Below are 17,866 nucleotides of genomic sequence, written 5' to 3'. Positions count from 1 at the left end.
ATTAAAAGGGAAGGTTAAACTGTTAGTATAAACATTAAAAATATAAAAAGAAAAAATCCTGAAGAAGCAGATAAATAGATCATAGAGAACTGGTATCAGTTAATCAGCACAATCAACATTTCTGGTATCAGTTAATCAGCACAATCAACATTTAATAACTCAATTCATTCAATAGAATAAAAAGTAGCACAATACAAGATGATCCTTCCTTGATACTACTTGTATCCTGCATTTCGCAAGATGATGTTACAAGACTCAAAACCTGCTTCCCCCAATAATAAACCAAAAAGAAAGGAAACACATGGCCCCATTTTGCTCTAATGATGCACATAATTTTGGCTAATCTTGTACTAATTAATGATACAACGCTAAAATTCCTTGATAGGCACAGATCAAGGTAGTGTTTCATCCGTAAGCCTGAAATCTTCAGCTAGCCCCTAATGATACATACAATTTACATGTAAACAGAAACATAATCATCCTTGAGCCTGAAACTTCAAACTTATCGTCTCCGGGGCTAAATTTTCCCGACAGACGACAGGTTTGATTAAAACAGTGTTTCATCCAATAATGGAATGAGCTTTGCAGTCACCTTTTCAGAATTCAACTGGAGTAATAAAAGCATCCAGGACAAGTGAAGAGAAGTGATCTTTCCACTCACCGGGGCCAGCAAAAGGCATCAGACCACATAGCAAGGGGAGAAAAAGAAGTATTGTGGTATAAAACATAGATCTCCTCATCCAGTATGGAAAGGTTCTCTCTCTCGTGTTCTTTTCTGACACTATGACAGGCCCATTGAGGATCAGGAACAAAGCCGAGATGCAGACATTTGAAAAGAAATGTAGCAAGCACAAACTCTCCCAATAAATCAACCAACGATATCCGCTGCCCCCCAAGGTGTCGATACAAAACTTCCCTGCAAAACCGCAGCCAACTCCCAACAGCAACAGAATGGAAGTAACAGGCATAGTCTGATTCGAAGTTGCAGAACGCTGGAGAAGTAAATAGGCTATAGCCAATATCATGAAAGCACCAAATAGCATGCGACTGAGAACTTGAAACTGACACCATAAGAGCTGCAGGCCTGAATTAATAGATGCCATTGATTTGGGCATCCACCAAGACTTGTGTTCCTGGAACGTAAAATACGTCCATTTCATTACCATGGCTAATAAATGCTCTACACTGGTGAAACATATGAACAAACAGAATTGGCCAACTAACTAAACTATTATCCCTGGGGTCCAGGCTTTAAGAAAGAACACTAAAAGCAGCATCTACAAAAACTAAGATTGACTTCTTTGGACGACAGGTCTCCTGATAAACGGTTCCTTCTCTTTTTGAGCATCACTTAATATGCAAATTTGCTAAAAATAAAAACAAAGTGAAAGTAAGAGAAAATACAAATCGTTACCCAGCATTTGGATCAAAAGCAACCATGTTTGTTCAGCAATGCATGCCCCTTGGCATCATATAGCTGGCCATATAATTATTGTGCATTAAATAAAAGGGCAGCCCGGTGCACTAAAGCTCCCGCTATGCGCAGGGTCCGGGGAATGGCCCCACCACAAGAGTGTATTGTATGCAGCCTTACCTTGCATTTCTGCAAGAGGCATTTCCAAGGCTTGAACCCATGAACGGGTCACATGGCAGCAACTTTACCACTTACTCCAAGGCTCCCTTTCAAAAAGGAGGAATGTAACACGAGGACTTACCAGAAGATCACCCATCCTAGTACTACTCTCGCCCAAGCACGCTTAACTTCGGAGTTCTGATGGGATCCGGTGCGTTAGTGCTGATATGATCACATCCTTATTGTGCATTAAATCCACCAAATAAATCTCTTACTAAAATTTATGGAGGTAGCATTACTATAACCATCATCCCTCTTTTCCACCCTTCCACCAACTTGAAATTGGATTTCTTCATTCAAAATTTTCTGCATGCATGTGCCAACACTTAGCTTTTACTTGGACTTGCCTACCACTAAGAGGGACTCAAATGAGCTTGTTACACAAACAAAAATGGATGGTGCATTTGTTCCAGCCAACATATAAAAAGGAACACAGAGTTTATGTAGCAATGGGAGAAGAGTCAACATTCTTTCTCGTTGCTGATTTTCTGCCATCTATAGACTCCAAAGAAACCGCGTGCAAGGGGAGATGAGGCAATTGGCTCGAGCCAAACTATACTAGAGCTCTAGAAGAAAGATTTGAACAAAATCAATTGGACATTACTTACCATGGCAGGTGAGCAGGATGCTGCAGCTTCCGTAATTCTTTTGTGAGAGAAAACATAAGTTCCATATCCAAGACATGCCAGCATTATAAATAAACCAGCAACTAGGCAGTCTATACATGTTTTAAGCAGCTCAGCATGTTTTGAGTCTTCTACTTGATTTTTGAACTTTTCAGTTTTGAAGGACGTCTTAGAGAAACCAAATGATAGTTTGACCCTCTCCAAAAAGTTAGCATCAGAACTGAGAGCCAGCTCCCTTTCTTTAAGTTGCAACTTCCTCATTGTAAGACCAATCTCAAATGCCTTGAGGTCATTCGATCTAGCCTGCTCTGTGAGAGATCTTTCCAAAGTCCTATGCACAGATTGGCTAATCTCTGTATTGGATGAAATCATGCTTGAAGAAGCAGAAGCCAATTGCTGCCTTACTTGCCTATCATAGAGGGTAAGCTGCCGACCTATTGATTCAAGACATGTACCTTCATTTCTCTCTTCTTGATTGCTCAGTTCGTTATCTGATATATTCTGCTGAAATGACTCTGATTGACACTCACTGAAGTCAGGATCACATGCAACATTTTCAACTCCGTTTGAAATGAAAGGCACAGATCTTTCTGAGACAGAAGTCCTTGCGGCACAATGATGCTGCTGTACTCCACTGTTCTTTGAAGATTCACTGATTAATCTAAGAGTCATCAACGTACTATGAAAGGATTTCTCAAAGTTCCTCACGAAAGACTCAAACTGGTCGCCGAATACCTGTTTCCAGAACAAGACAAAAGTAGAAAGTCCAAAGCTTTATCATGGTCACTATGTAATAAACTACCAGAACTAGTGATAAACCATAACTTAACAGAAAGAAGATGGATTATGCTTACATTGGCCAAAGACTCTCGGACAGCCAAAGTACAAATCTGTGTGAAAAATGACAAGACAAACCATGAGATCTGCACATCTGATTTCACAAGGAAAATGAGGAAATACAAAATGTTTCAAACAGGTCCATGAAGGCAGGTTGTATTTGTAATCTAAATGCAAAATGTTTTAAACATGTCCATGATGGCAGGTTATTGGTTGTAATCTAAAATTCAATCATGTAAGGATGTTTGCTTGGATAAAGGAGATAAAACATCCTTAAAGTCTATTTTTGCATATAGCAAATATGGTTCTGAAAAGGCAGATTATTAAGTCCTAAATCACTTCAGGGGAAATTGTTTGTCCAATAAAGTATATCATGCCTCTCCTGTTTAAAAAAAAAGAGAATTCTTGTTCAAAGGAAGTATCTCATACCTCTGAGAGGTGATCCACAGATATATTTTCACCGGCTGCATCTTTCCTTTCCAAAACCTAAGCAAAGCAACATAAACTACATTAGCCGCCTGCACTATTTATATCTTTATAAATACACCAGAAACATGGTCACAACTCATGAGCGACTATCAACATATTAAGTTCCTGTGATGGGGAGGGTGACAACTTTGCAGCAAAGAAAAGATGCAGTATCAAACAAGACAAAACTAATCCTTCTTTAAGACCAAGAAATCTGTTTGGGGCAAACTCTTAAGACCAAACCCAACCTTCGAAACTTAGAGATAATGGACCCCCCTCTACCCTTCTCCAATTAAATACCAGGCATTGCTCGCACGGCACAGGGCTCAAACCTGTGACCTAAGTCACAAGTCCCTCAACTTTTGCCACTTGAATTGAACCCAAGGGCAAGACAAAAACTCATCTTTATAATGTGAATCATCCCTCATGTTTGAATCAAGCGATGATCAGAATATGCAAGGTTTTAGTAGTAAAAGGCAGCTTATAACTCTGCCAAGTTAAATGTCAATATGTGCTATCAATAAAGGGTATCTTCTTGATGCCTTTGAACGAAAGCTTTCTTACTTCATCAGGGGAAAACAAGAAAAAGAGCATCACATACTCCTTGTTGTCGTCGTTGTTTGCCATTATGATCATGATTATTATGACTGTTTCTGTTTCTGATGTTTCTGTTTCTGTTTCTGTTTCTGTAACTGTAACTGTAAAGTAAAGTACATACCATGGAGCTTATCAAGATACTCAGTGAGATCATGATCACAAACAAATGGAAAGAAGCCCAAACATTGTTGATGTGAGAAATATTGGAGAAAAATACTACTGAATTGTTTTATCTAACTTATTGCATTGAGACCTTATTTATAGACAATACATTCCTTTTCCAAGTAGGATTTTGTATGCTATTCTTATTCCTACCCATATTCTAACACACACCCTCAAATTGGTGCATACAAGTCATATGTACCTAGCTTGTTATAAATATAATTAATATGAGGACGGGTGAGGGACTTGGAAGATATCTGCAAATTGATCACTTAACTTCACAAATTTTGTACCAATATCTCCTGAGAGTATCTTTTCCTGACAGAGTGATAGTCGATCTCTATGGGCTTAGTCCTCTCATGGAACACTGGATTAGATGCAATATGAAGGGTTGCTTAATTATCACATACAAGTTTCATCTTACCGATTCCTCCAAATTTTAGTTCTCTTAGCAACTGTTTGATCCAAACTAGCTCACAAGTTACTGCAGCTATTGCTTCCGCACTAGATCGAGCAACCACACTTTGTTTCTTACTCTTCCAGGACACCAAATTACCTTCTACTAAAACACAAGATCCAGATGTAGAGCGTCTATCACAGAGTGATCCTACCCAATCAGCAGCATCTGTATATCCAATGATATGCTCAAGGCCTCGATCTTCGAAGAGTACTCCTTTATCTGAAGATGACTTTATATATCGCAAAATACGAACAACTGTGTCTCTATCACAGGGGAAGTCATAAACTAACTTACAACGCTCACAGAAAAAGAGATGCCAATACTGGTCACTATGAGATAATTCAACTTTCCAACAAACCGTTTATACCTTCAAGGATCACTGAGTGGCTTACGCTGTCCTGGTAGAAGTTTAGCATTTGGATCTATAGGAGTGTCAATGGGTCTACATCCTATCATTCATGTCTCCTCAAGAATGTCTAAGGCATAATTGCGTTGAGAAATAACAGTAACTGTTCTGGACAGAGCAACCTCAGTACCTAGAAAGCATTTCAGTCTACCGAGGTCTTTAGTCTGAAAATGTTGAAAGAGATGTTGCTTTAAATTAGTGATACCATCTTGATCATTGCCAGTGATAACGATATCGCCAACATAAACGGCTAAATAAATACACAGATTTGGTTCAGAATGGCGATAAAACACTGAATGATTAGCTTCACTACGAATCATGCCAAAATCTTGAATTTTTGTGCTAAACTTCCCAAACCAGGCTCGAGTGGACTATTTCAAACCATAAAGTGACCTGCGTAATCGACATACAAGGCTACAAGACTCCTCCTAAGCAACAAAACCATGTGGTTGCTCCATATAGATTTCTTCCTTAAGATCACAATGCAGAAAAGCATTCTTAATGTCCAACTAATAAAGAGGCCAATGACAAACGACAAACATAGATTGAAAAAGACGTACAGATGCTATTTTAGCCGCGGAAGAGAAAGAGTCACTATAATCAAGCCCAAATATCTTTGTCTATCCTTTGGCAACAAAGCGAGCCTTAAGCCGATCAACCTGACCATCTGAACCAACTTTGACTGCATAAACCCAATGGCAACCAACAGTAGATTTACCTACAGGAAAGGAAACAAGATCCCAAGTACCACTCGTATGTAAGGCAGACATCTCATCAATCATAGCCTGTTTTCATCATAGCCTGTTTTCATCCTGAATGGGAAAGTGATTCACCTATAGCCTTAGGGATGGAAATAGAGGACAAAGATAATACAAAAGCATAATGAGAGATGATAGACGATGATAACTCAAGAAAGTATAATATGGGTTAGCATTACAAGTGGATCTTATACCTTTCTGAAGTGCAACTGATTGGTTAGGTTAGGCAAGTCCACAGTAAGGGAAGCTTTCAGGCGCATGACATGAATCATCTGGAACTAATGATGGACGCGGGTAGCGATGATAAGTCAAAAGTGGTAGCACTGCAGCCGGAGATGTCTAAGTAACTGTAGATTCCTCAAAGGCTGGTGTGGGTAAAGACTGAAGGTATGGGTAAGACCTAGAGATATCAAGATGATCTAAAGATGTATAGTAAGGTTAAGATTCAAAGAATTTGACATCGACGGACATAAGGTAGCGACCCAGATCAGGTAAATAGCATTGATACCCCTTTTGAACTTGAGAGTAACCAAGGAAGACACGTTTGAGAGCACGAAGGGCTATTTCTCTTTTTCTGGGGCTAAGTTATGAACAAAACACGCGCTCCCAAAAACACAAGGGGGGTAGAGTAGAGATGTGACACGGGATTCAATGAAAAAAGTGTGAGCAATCTCAATGAGATGCCTATTTTTCCTTTTTTCTATACCGTTCTACTGAGGGTGTATGGACATGATATCTGGTGAATAATTCCTTGGTGAGTCATAAACTCCTGCAACTGGGAGGATAAGTATTCTAAGGCATTATCACTATGAAAAAATGCGAATAGAAACACCAAATTGATTTTGTATTTCGGCACAAAAACTTTTGAATATAGAAAATAACTCAGAACAATCTTTCATTAGGAAAATCCAAGTGCATCGTGAAAAATCATCAATGAAACTAACAAAGTAACAAAATCCTAAGGGTGAACTAACTCTACTAGGACCCTAAATATCAGAATGAACTAATGAGAAAATAGACTTTGAACGACTCTCAATACTATGTGAAAATGTAGCACGATTGTGTTTCCCAAGTTAACACGCCTCACAATCTAATGTGGACAAACTAGACAAATTAGGCACCATCTTCTATAGCTTGGATAGACTCGGATGTCCCAAATGTTTGTAAATTAGGTCTGGAGCATGATGTGAAGGAATTTGAAGAGGTAAGATGGTAAGGCCTTTGTGATTCATGTCCTGTGTCAATCGTCTGTCCCATACTGCAGTTCTGCATTAGAAAAGAATCATCAAAAAAAGTTAATATTACAATGAAGGGCATGTGTCAGACGACTAACAGATGCAAGATTAAAAAAAAACAGAGTCTAAAGTGATAGAAGATAGGGGTTTGGCTTGTCCAACTCTTTCTAGTTTTGTTCGGATCCCATCGGCTAAAAGTAATAGCAGGAAGAGATTGTGAATAAACAATAGCATACAAAAGTAACGTGTTACCAGAAATATGATCAGAAGCACCTGAGTCTACAATCCATGATCCAAAGGTAGGAGATTGTGCAGTTAAGAATATTGGCAGAAATGTATGCTTACTTGCTCGATACCGAAGATACTCATGATATTCCTTGTCAGGTAAATACACCCATTGATCACCTGTGGTGTTAGACTGAGCAACATGAGCATTTTTAGGTGGTCCACTATGCAAAGAATAGCATATTCCATGAGTATGTCCAAGCCTCTTACAATAACTACACTTAGGTCAAGAATAGCATATGTCATGAGTATGTCCAAGCTTTTTACAATAACTACATCTAAGTCGAGATCTTCCAAATCAACCTCGAGATTATTAATTCTTCATGGACTGTGACGTTTGATTTTCTTATCTCCTCATTAAAGGTACAGATTTAGTCATAGGACTAAATTGAGTAAAAATGGTCAGTCACCAGAAATTGGCCCGCCGTCGAAGAAAGTCGCTGAAAAATTGGATTTAATTGTCAAAAACTGACCGGAATCGAAATAGCTAAAGGGACAACGTTGAAATGAGTGGGCGACCTCACTGGAAATAGAAAATTGCCGAAAACTAGCGCGTGATGCATAGATCTGAGATTTTCGACGGCGCGTGGATCACCAAAATTTAGATTTGACCACTGAGGTTCGCTCACTTGAGTGCTTCACACGTTGGTTTTCGCACAACACTTGTAAAATAGATGAGGGCTCAAATTAGCCTTGACAATCATCGAAAATTGACGCACGGTGACTGTCTGATTAAGTTTTCTATCCAGTAAGTTTCTCACCAGATCTGCTCTGATACCATGTGAGAAATATTGGAGAAATATATTATTGGATTGTTGTATCTAAATTATTACATTGAGACCTTATTTATAAACACTAAATTACAATTCTTTTCCAAGTAGAATTTTGTATACTATTCCTATTCTTACGCATATTCTAACAGTTGACAAATTAAGAGAAATGGCAATGTGAACAACCATTCACAAAAGAGAGATTTTTCTAAAGATGAAAGAATGGATTTAAAATGACGCGGAGAATAGATCTAGTACCAGAAACTGGTAAGACAAGACAATCAGAAGCTAAACCTGAATTACTCATAAAATTCAAACATCATTCTACTGAAAAATTAAATAGTTTAGTGTCTAGACCTTACACAATTGATTAGACATCCTATGCACGGATTTCATCATTACAATGGGGAAAGTCAGATGGAACCACATGGTAACAGAATTGCAGAAGGAGCCAATTTCCAGAATGATGACATAATGAGATTTGCTTCTCCGAAAATTCCACGGTTTACTAAATATTTAAAAAAAATGATGATGGTGGTATAAGTTTCCATCTTATGAGAAATTGTTTTGAGTTTATTCCTCAAGAAAGAAATTCTTCGAGGTAATTTTAAAAGAAATAAATGGATAATTTTCTGAGAAAGGTACCACATAAATAAATGGATATTATAGGAACACGATGACAAAAGCTAGGCATGCAGAATGGATATGACATTGCTGTAAACTAATATACAAATACAGAAAAATGCAACGCAAAAAAAAATAATGAAACCATCAGTGATGTTACCCTCATCGTGCATCATGAGAGCATTCCCATCTGAGAACCAGATATACTATATGCTTTTGAGCAGAACGAGTAATGATCAACCCAGTGACATTATTTAGTGCTAGGAACGATACTGCAAAGCAGTGTTACCAAATACAAAACAAATATGACATTTATAATTTAAATTTATACTTGGGTTTTATCATAATGACTATATCTACAGTAAAAATTATGGAACTAGCAGTCACAGGGGACAACATAAAATGAAGCAGAAATTAAGAGTCACTTCACAAAGGATGAAACTTAATATACTTATTTTACCCAAATAAATACGACAGGCAAGTTAGAAGAGTAGAACTACCAACATCCACCTTAGTAATAAACTTAAGTTTCACACTGCTTGAAAGCATACTTTTTTAAAGATATAAATTGATTCAGATGTTAAAGACACCTTACGGAATGCACATACCATCTTCGAGCTGGAAAAAACAACATATTACTGGATAAAGAGCATAAGACTCGCTATCATAAGAATCAAGTATTAGGCTCCCAATTGAATAGAAACTGTGTTTCTCCTACAAAACATCCAAGCATAGAAACTGTGTTTCTCCTACGAAACATTCAAGTATCTTGAAAACTAATCATTTTACCCAATTATTCATAATTTTGTGCCTTCCCCTTTTAACAAAGAAGACCAGAAAATCAACAGCTAGGGGAACTTTCAGTCAAAAAATGTCCTGAAACCTAGTCTGTTTCTGCTTTTGGAATTTTACTACCAAAAAAGGTTCCGAAAAGACAATTGGATTGAAGGAGGACTGCTTAAGTATCAAGTTCCAGTCTTATACAGGCTGGTGGGATTTTCTGGTTTACTTTTTTTTGAGAACTGATAATTTGTATTCCTTGGGATATAAGGATATGCTGGAGACTTCCAAAAAGTTATCAACAGAGAGCTAAAACCAAGAGCTAATTATAAAAGAGCCTAAGAATCTACCACTTGAACTTCATCCTCTACATTTGCTAGTTTACACCAACAAAGAAATTTTACAATGCAATTCTATTTAATCTTCTGCAAAGTATTGGATCTGCCCCCAAAACACCTCCCATTTCTTCCCTGCCATATTTGTCCACCAAATACATGGACTGCTCCCCACCATCTCTTCTGGGACTTGCTGCCCCCTCTCCTGATCCAACAACTTAGGAGACCTAATGTATGTTCTAGTCCAGTTGTTACCTGTGAAGCTGAAGAAAAGTGACCACAATTGGGCTCAGTCACTTTACAAAGCAGAAACAGATGATGAGATTTGTCTCTGTAGTTTCATTACAAAGGAAACATCTTGACACAGTGACACTAATTGAAAGCCCCTGTTCTGTAGGAATTCATGAGTGACACGGGCTCTTCTTACCACTAACCAAGTGAAACATTTAATTTTGGATGAGACCAAACTTTTCACATCTTTGACCATGGCCCTGCGTTTCTCCTGGCTAACCCAAAGCTTCCATTTTGTACATTGAATTGACAGAAAATCTCCCATTGCTACTATGCTTCCAGTTAATAATATCTCTGGGACTGGAGATGTACCTTTAAATTTGTCAATTTCCTACAGAAGAACAACAACCCTATAAATCTCCCTGTCATTTAAGTTCCTTCTTAAGCAGATATTCCACCCTTGAGGTGTCCTTAGGTCTGCCACAGTGGCTTCAAGATTGCTTCATGAAGAGAATAAGTCTGGAAATACAGACATCAAAGGTTCTTGTCCCTTCCATGGTTCCTTCCAAAACAATGTCTTCAAACCATCACCCACCTTATAGACAACATAAAGTTGAAGCTTGGCCATAAGTTTCTAATGAAGCTGATACATTATAAGTGCTGACCACTTCATCAGTGCACCATTGGCTTGACTGTCCATATTTGCTCATGATCACCTCCTTCCACAGAGCTTGGTCTTCATTAGCATATCTCCAAAACCACTTCATCAAAAGGCAATTATTATGTAATTTCAAATTTCTGATACCAAGACCCCCTGCTTTCTTCTCAAGCTGAACATCTCATTTCACCAAATGAACAACCTTGTCCTCGTTGTTTCCGTTCCATAAAAAATTCCTTATGAGCTTGTCAGGTTTATCCTCCAGGACCTCCTTCCTAGCTTTTAGGGTTGGAAAATCCTCCCCTCATGAGCTAGCTTTTAGGCTTGAGTTAGGCCCAAGATCCATTTCTTTACATGGTATCAGAAGCAGAGGCATGCCCTTCTAACTGTTTTAGTATTGCGGAATGGAATTCTCAATTCAGGAAGGACTTGAACGACTGTGTGTTGGAAGATGTTGGGGCTTTTTCTGTGTAGAATGCAATTTGTAGTAGTAGGCAGGCACAAAGATGATGCTACTTTTTGGAAGGCAAGCAAAGATGGAGAATACTCGGTGAACTCCTTCTACAGAATGCTTCAGGAAAATTCAGTAGCAAATGTTTCTTCCTGGCCTTAGAAGATGATTTGGAAGACATAAATTAGCGCTCTTGGAGTGATTTGTTCTGGGTGGTTGGTAGCTCATGGGGCTTGTCTGACCCACGAGAATTTGCGAAAAAAAGGTACAAGCTTTGCAACAGGTATTATATATGTGAAAGTTCCATTGTATCTGCTGATCATCTTTCCTACAAGGTCGTTTTAATTGGCAACTCTGGACTATGTTCTTGATCATTTTTGGAGTTCATTGGGCAGCACCTCACAACATTAAAAGTTTGTCATGATGTTGTAAGACTTATTACACCTGACAAATTTCACAAGAAGAGTTGGATGTGTATTCCTTTGTATTAGATTGGAAGAAATAGGAGATGTTTTGAACTAAGTTACTCGGACTCTTCACTTTCGGTGCCGCACCCGTGTCGACACGACATGGGTGTGGGTGTGGGTGTGGGTGTGGGATCCGAACCCGATCTGGTCAACTGATTTTGGATAGTCCGATAGATTTAAGAAATTCTGTAATCAAAACAAAAGCTAAGGTGAAATTGAAGAAAATGGAATACCTTGAATATAGAAACTTCTATGTTATTGCTTTTCTTTTTATCTCCTATCAAGATTTTCTTGTTGAACAATATTTTCTCCTCAAGTTTTTCACATAATATCTCATAATTTATGTTTTGTAATTCTATTTTTAGATGATCGAGGTGATCTGTAAGGATAAACCTTTTAAATAAGTTGATGAGCAAGCCAATGCATTTGAAGCTTTGAAGCTATGCATAACTCCACCCCCTTATTGCAATTACCCAATTTTGACAAGCTGTTTAAGATTGAATGTGATGCAAGTAAGGTAGGAATAGGTGTCGTCTTAATGCAAGATCATAAACCTATTGCCTATTTTAGTGAAAAGCTTAAGGGCGCAACTCTAAATTATTCCACCTATGATCTAGTGTTATACGCCTTGATTAGAGCCTAAGGTAATTGGCAACATTATTTGTGGCCCAATGAGTTTGTGATTGAACCGATCATGAGTCCTTGAAACTAGGGGTGTGCAAAAACCGAACCGACCGATAAATTGAACCAATAAAATGTTATTGGGTTATTGATATTGGGTTATTGGGTTAACGGTTTCTTATTGGTTTTATAAAAAATTTTATTGGATAAACGGTTCGGTTTCGATTTTAGCTTACTGGGTTATCGGTTAAACCGATAACCCAATAAGGATACACTAAATTATTGTTTTATATCCCTATTTATGTTATATATATAAATCTCTCTCTCTATATATATATATATATAGATATAGATATATATATATTATATGCACTACTTATTCACAATACAGTGAATCATAAAGTATTAACCTATTCAGGGCAACAAATGCACAATATAAAACTCGGCTATTATCGTATTGAAAAGCTTGAAGCATTTATAGCTTTCAACAATTAGGATTCAATTTTTTTCCGGACTAACATTCAGTTCAAGTTTGAAGATTTTTGTAAACTAAAATGCATTGTGTAGGATTTTGGCGATAACTAAGATTTCATTTGTTTATGTTAGTTGTTACTATTTCTATTCTATAATTATTTTCTTATTGGTTAAACCGAAAATCGAACCGTTAAGGACCAAAAACCGATAAATCAAAATCGATAAGAAAATATCTTATTGATTGGTTATTGGTTTTACATATTTAAAAATCGAAAACCGATAAACCGAACCAATAACATATAAAACCGAACCGAACCGATCGATGCACACTCCTACTTGAAACATCTCCGAGCCCAAGATAAACTCAATAAAAGACATGCCAAGTGGATTGCTTTCCTAGAGACTTTCTCTTATGCAATTTAATACAAAAAGGGAAAGGACAATGTGGTGGCCGATGCATTGTCTAGGAAGCATGTGCTTATCTCTACATTGTCTTCTAAATTGATGGGATTTGAGAGTCTAAAGACAATGTACCCCGAGGACCCCAAATTTGCTCAAATCTATCAAGATTGTGAGACATGGGGTAGGGAAAGGTGGGAGAGGGATAATGCTTTTATGCCCTACTCCAAGTTTGATGGTTTCTTATTCAAAGGAAGAAGGTTGTGTGTGCCCTCTAGCTCATGGAGAAAATTGTTTGTAAGAAAGGCACATGATGGGGGTATGATGGGTCACTTTGGAATTGACAAGACCCTAAAAATCTTAGAGGAACAATTCTATTGGCCCAAGATGCATCAAGATGTTGCTAGAATTTGTGGCCAATGCATGCATTGTAGAAGTGCGAAATCTCGCCTTCTTCCTCAAGGATTATACACCTCAATACCCACTCCTCAACGCCCATGGCTTGACATCTCTATGGATTTTGTTTTGGGATTGCCTAGGACAAGAAAGGGTAGAGATAGCATTTTTGTTGTGGTTGATGGGTTTTCAAAAATGGCCCATTTCATTCCATGTCATAAAATTGATGATGCTTCTAATTTGGCTTCTTTGTTTATGAGCATGTTGTCAAAATACAAGAAATTCCACAGACCATTGTTAGTGATAGGGACTCTAAGTTCCTTAGTCACTTTTGGAGGTCGTTTGTGGGGTAGGCTTGGCACCAAATTGCTTTTCTCAATGTTTTGCCACCCACAAACGGATGGACAAACGGAGGTGGTAAATAGAACCTTGGGTTCAATGTTGCGCACCTTAGTTAAAGGGAAAATAGCCTCTCGGGAGGACTAACTACCTCTAGTCAGATTTGCTTATAATCGTGTTATCCATTCGACTATTGGTATGACTCCATTTGAATGTGTTTATGGTTTTAACCCCCTTACTCCTTTAGATCTCACTCTTTTGCCAAGGGATGTTGTGATAAGCTTAGATAGAGACAAGAGGGCAGAAACCATGAAGAAGTTTCATGAGAAGGTGAGAATTCGCCTTGAAAAGAAGAATCAATAGGTGGCCAAAAGAGTAAACAGGGGAAGGAAGCGACTTGTGCTTGAACCGGGTGCTTTAATGTGTGCGATCTTTCACCCTTTGACATGATAGAAAATGATCACCTTTTGAATTTGAGGTCAAATACTTCTCAAAATGGAGAGGATGATACAATCCAGATTAGCTCCAAGTCATTCACTAGAAGTCAAGCCTGGGAGCTTCAAAGGACCCAAGGATTTTTCATGAAGCGGGAGGTACTTGATAAAGCCTCCTTACCTTCAAGAGGGTGTCATTTTTTTATGATCGCACTCACATTGGTCCAATGATCGTTGAAGGAGGCAAGGGAAGGAAAAACGGGGCTAGAAAGCCACTTGGAAAGGACTTGCGCATAAGGCGTTTTGGATCCGCTTTTTATCTGCTCTAGCATTTCAAAAGTGGATCAAAACAGCCCTTGTGGGCCTTTTCTTGCAATTGGGTCACTTTTGGGCCCTAAAATTGTAGTAATTATCCTAAACTATAAATACTTTAGAGGCTAGCTCATTCTCTTAGTTTTGCTTGATTATTGATGAATTGATGAATGCTTCTCCATTGAGCGAGAGTATTGGACAACTTTTGTTGAACTTTGGTTTAGAAACATTGGTTTAGAGGGTGTTCATCTCCCTTTGGGTCACCGTAGGAATTAGGTGTTCAATTAGATTGTAATTGAGGGTATTAGAGCTTGACACTCTTTTGTTCTTGGTTACTTCTTTTATTGTGTCTAATTATCTATCTTATCGATTATCTTTACTTTTTCTTATCATTTTTAGTTTTCGTAGATTGATTCCGTATCACCGTGATTCCAAATCATCATCAAAGAGAGAGATCAACAAGAAACACCAATAACTTATATAGCATCTTTTCCAGCTTAATACCAATCCCAGTATCAAGATCACTTCTTTCTAATACAAACAATATATCAAAATCACTTCTTTCAATACAAAAAGACTGAACCCCATTAACAACTTTCCGAAAAAGACGGAAACTTCTCCATGTAAGCCGACAATGTTGAAGAGATATAGAATAATTTCCATCCACGATTCTAAATTACAGCATTTACTAACCACATGAACCCCATTAACAAATATGAATATTACAAACTCAAAGCAACCAGGATGTGGCCTAGTGGTCATTATATGCATTGAAAACCATGAGGTTTCATGTTCAAATCCCAACATAGACAAAAAACACAAGGTGATTTCTTCCCATTGATTCTAGCCTTGATGGACAGAGTTAAATGGTATGTGTTGATGGTGTGAGGTGGCATGTATCCTGTAGAATTAGTCGAGGTGTGCTGGCCTGGATACCACAGTCACCCAAGAGTCTGGCCTAGTGGTCAATAAAGTGGACTGAAAACCATGAGGTATCAAGTCCAAGGTCCAAATTCCAACAGAGACAAAAAACACAAGGTGATTTCTTCTCATCTGTTCTAGCCTTAGTCTTGATGGACAGAGTTAAATGGTACATGTTGTTGGTGGGAGGTGGCGGGTATGATCTTATTACTTTAATCCGAAGTTTTTAGTTACTTCGACTAGATGAATCCTATGTAGTGAATAATTAAATCATAATTCATTGGTTGAGTGTATCCTTAACCTTTTTCTTTCTTTGCATCATGAATCGACAAATTAGTCAAGAAAGCTAGCGACACCCCGGTCATCAAATCAAAAAAATATAAATATTACAAACTAAAAACCAATTACCAAACTCAACAAATGCAGCAACTTTCACATAAAAATTTGATCTTTGCACCCTTACACGTGGGCAACCATTTCCACATAAGAAATATAAAGAATAAAGGTAAATAGAAATCACTTTAGAATACTGAAGAACGGAAAAAGAAGAAGAACCTGAGCAAGAACAGCAGCAATAGACATGCCAAGAGGGAGTGCAAGGGCTTCAACATTATCACTTTTCTGTCTACACGGCCCAATTATAACTCTAGGGTTCCGACGAACGTTGGAAAACCTAATACCCCTTTGAGTAGAAGGTAGAAACGACGAACAAGATGATGATGAAGCAAAAGAATAAGGAGGGTCAAAAGAGTCTTTTCCTTCTTTATTCTTATTTTTAATCTTCGCTTTCTTTTTCTTCTTATTCAAGAAGCCGGAATTTGAAGATTCCGGTGGAATTTCGGAAGACATGGCGTCGAAGGTCCGGCGGCGGATCGAGGGGTTGACAGGGAGTGGGGGGGTTTCATGGAATCTTGATTTTCCAAGGAAAAGAAGAGGTTTGGTTTAACATTAAAGTTTGGGCTTAATTATTATATTCTGTATCTATGTCTATATTTATATCTATAATTTAAATCTATATTTATATCTATAATCTATAATATATTAAAAGTACAAATACTATTAAAAAAATAATTTAAATTTTTTATTTTTTACTAAAAATCTTTATTTTAGACAAAATCATTATTTTATTATTTTTTTAATATTTAAAAGTTAAAAATTAATTAAATATATTTATAATAAAATATTAATTATTTTTAAAAGTTAAAAATTAATCAAATATATTTATGGTAAAACCTTGTCTATTCTAATATATATAGTAAATAAAAATATATTTAAAAAGGAAGTTCTAAAGTATATAATAAAAGGAAATATTTAATAAAAATTTTATTTTGGAAAGGTTTTTGTCGATAAAATAGGAAAAAAAAGAATGAGTTTTTTTCTTCTGGTTAAACGTTCATACTTGTGCCAATATGATTTTAAAATAGCGTGGAAAAAAATGCTAAAAATAGGATGAGTATAAAATTGATAAAAAGAACTAAAAATAGTGTAATGCCCCGCAAAATCCTCTATCAGTCTGAGCCTTAGAGCGTATTTGGTAAAGTGAAAATCCGAGTCAAAATGTTTCAAAAATATCCTCCCAAGTATGAAATACTTTGAATCGTGTGGGAATCTATTTGAGTATGAATTAAGATCATACAGGTCCTCTAACTCATGAACGAGTTGAAAACTTTCCTATCGTTCAAGTTTTAGTAACCGTCAAAATTTGGGTAAACTTAAATCGTGCATAACTCGTTGTATATGAAGAACTGGGTGGCTTTCTATATATCAAATGAAAGATCTTTGAATTAGCTTTCCAACGATATCAATTTCGCCTAAATCCGATATCGGAGCAAAGAGTTATGTCCATTTTACTCCAGCATGTCAAATTGAAAAACGGTGACGATGTTTCTGACAGGCTATAACGTTTCTGATGACCTTTTTGATGACATCGTCAGATTCTGACGATATTTCTGATGACGTTGTTAGCCCTGGGCAGAAAATCAAGAATTTGGACCCCTTTTGTGACGACCATTCATGACGGACTATCACGGATGGCGCCAAGTATATTTGTCCAACAATTCAAAGGCATTTTTGCAAGGATATTTTGATCATTTCCCACCTTTTTTGAGCCTTTATAAATATGAGGAATCCTCATTCAAATCCTAATTCCATCATTTTCTTTTCCAATTCTCTCAAGAATATCTAGGG

At 37.3% G+C, this 17,866-nt stretch overlaps 1 protein-coding gene and 1 non-coding gene across 5 annotated transcripts in view; both read right to left on the bottom strand.

Moving 5' to 3' along the window:
* The window catches only part of LOC107850643 (protein CPR-5), a 36,320-nt gene extending 19,650 nt beyond the window's left edge, over positions 1–16,670 (bottom strand). The window contains exons 1-6 of one of the 4 annotated variants that reach the window (XM_016695318.2): positions 16,235–16,640; positions 7,528–7,587; positions 3,526–3,582; positions 3,114–3,149; positions 2,242–2,994; positions 662–1,133 (exon numbers count right to left, since the gene is read on the bottom strand). In XM_016695318.2, the coding sequence (XP_016550804.1) occupies positions 662–1,133; positions 2,242–2,994; positions 3,114–3,149; positions 3,526–3,582; positions 7,528–7,587; positions 16,235–16,528 (1,672 nt within the window). In that variant the 5' untranslated portion in view covers positions 16,529–16,640. Of the gene's footprint in view, positions 1–150; positions 1,134–2,241; positions 2,995–3,113; positions 3,150–3,525; positions 3,583–6,141; positions 7,214–7,527; positions 7,588–16,234 lie in introns of those variants that run through there. The other 3 variants (XM_047401794.1, XM_016695319.2, XM_047401793.1) reach the window with 3 other exon arrangements.
* Positions 1,694–1,812, bottom strand: LOC124889810. Its single transcript, XR_007048732.1, has one exon. It is a non-coding gene; the product is annotated as a 5S ribosomal RNA (ribosomal RNA).
* Positions 16,671–17,866: the final 1,196 nt, after the last annotated feature.

The sequence above is a fragment of the Capsicum annuum genome, chromosome 12 (genome assembly GCF_002878395.1).
Source record: "Capsicum annuum cultivar UCD-10X-F1 chromosome 12, UCD10Xv1.1, whole genome shotgun sequence".
Taxonomy (NCBI): Eukaryota; Viridiplantae; Streptophyta; class Magnoliopsida; order Solanales; family Solanaceae; genus Capsicum; species Capsicum annuum.
The sequence above is the reverse complement of the archived record's forward strand: the minus strand, read 5'-3'. Positions and strand labels throughout refer to the sequence as shown.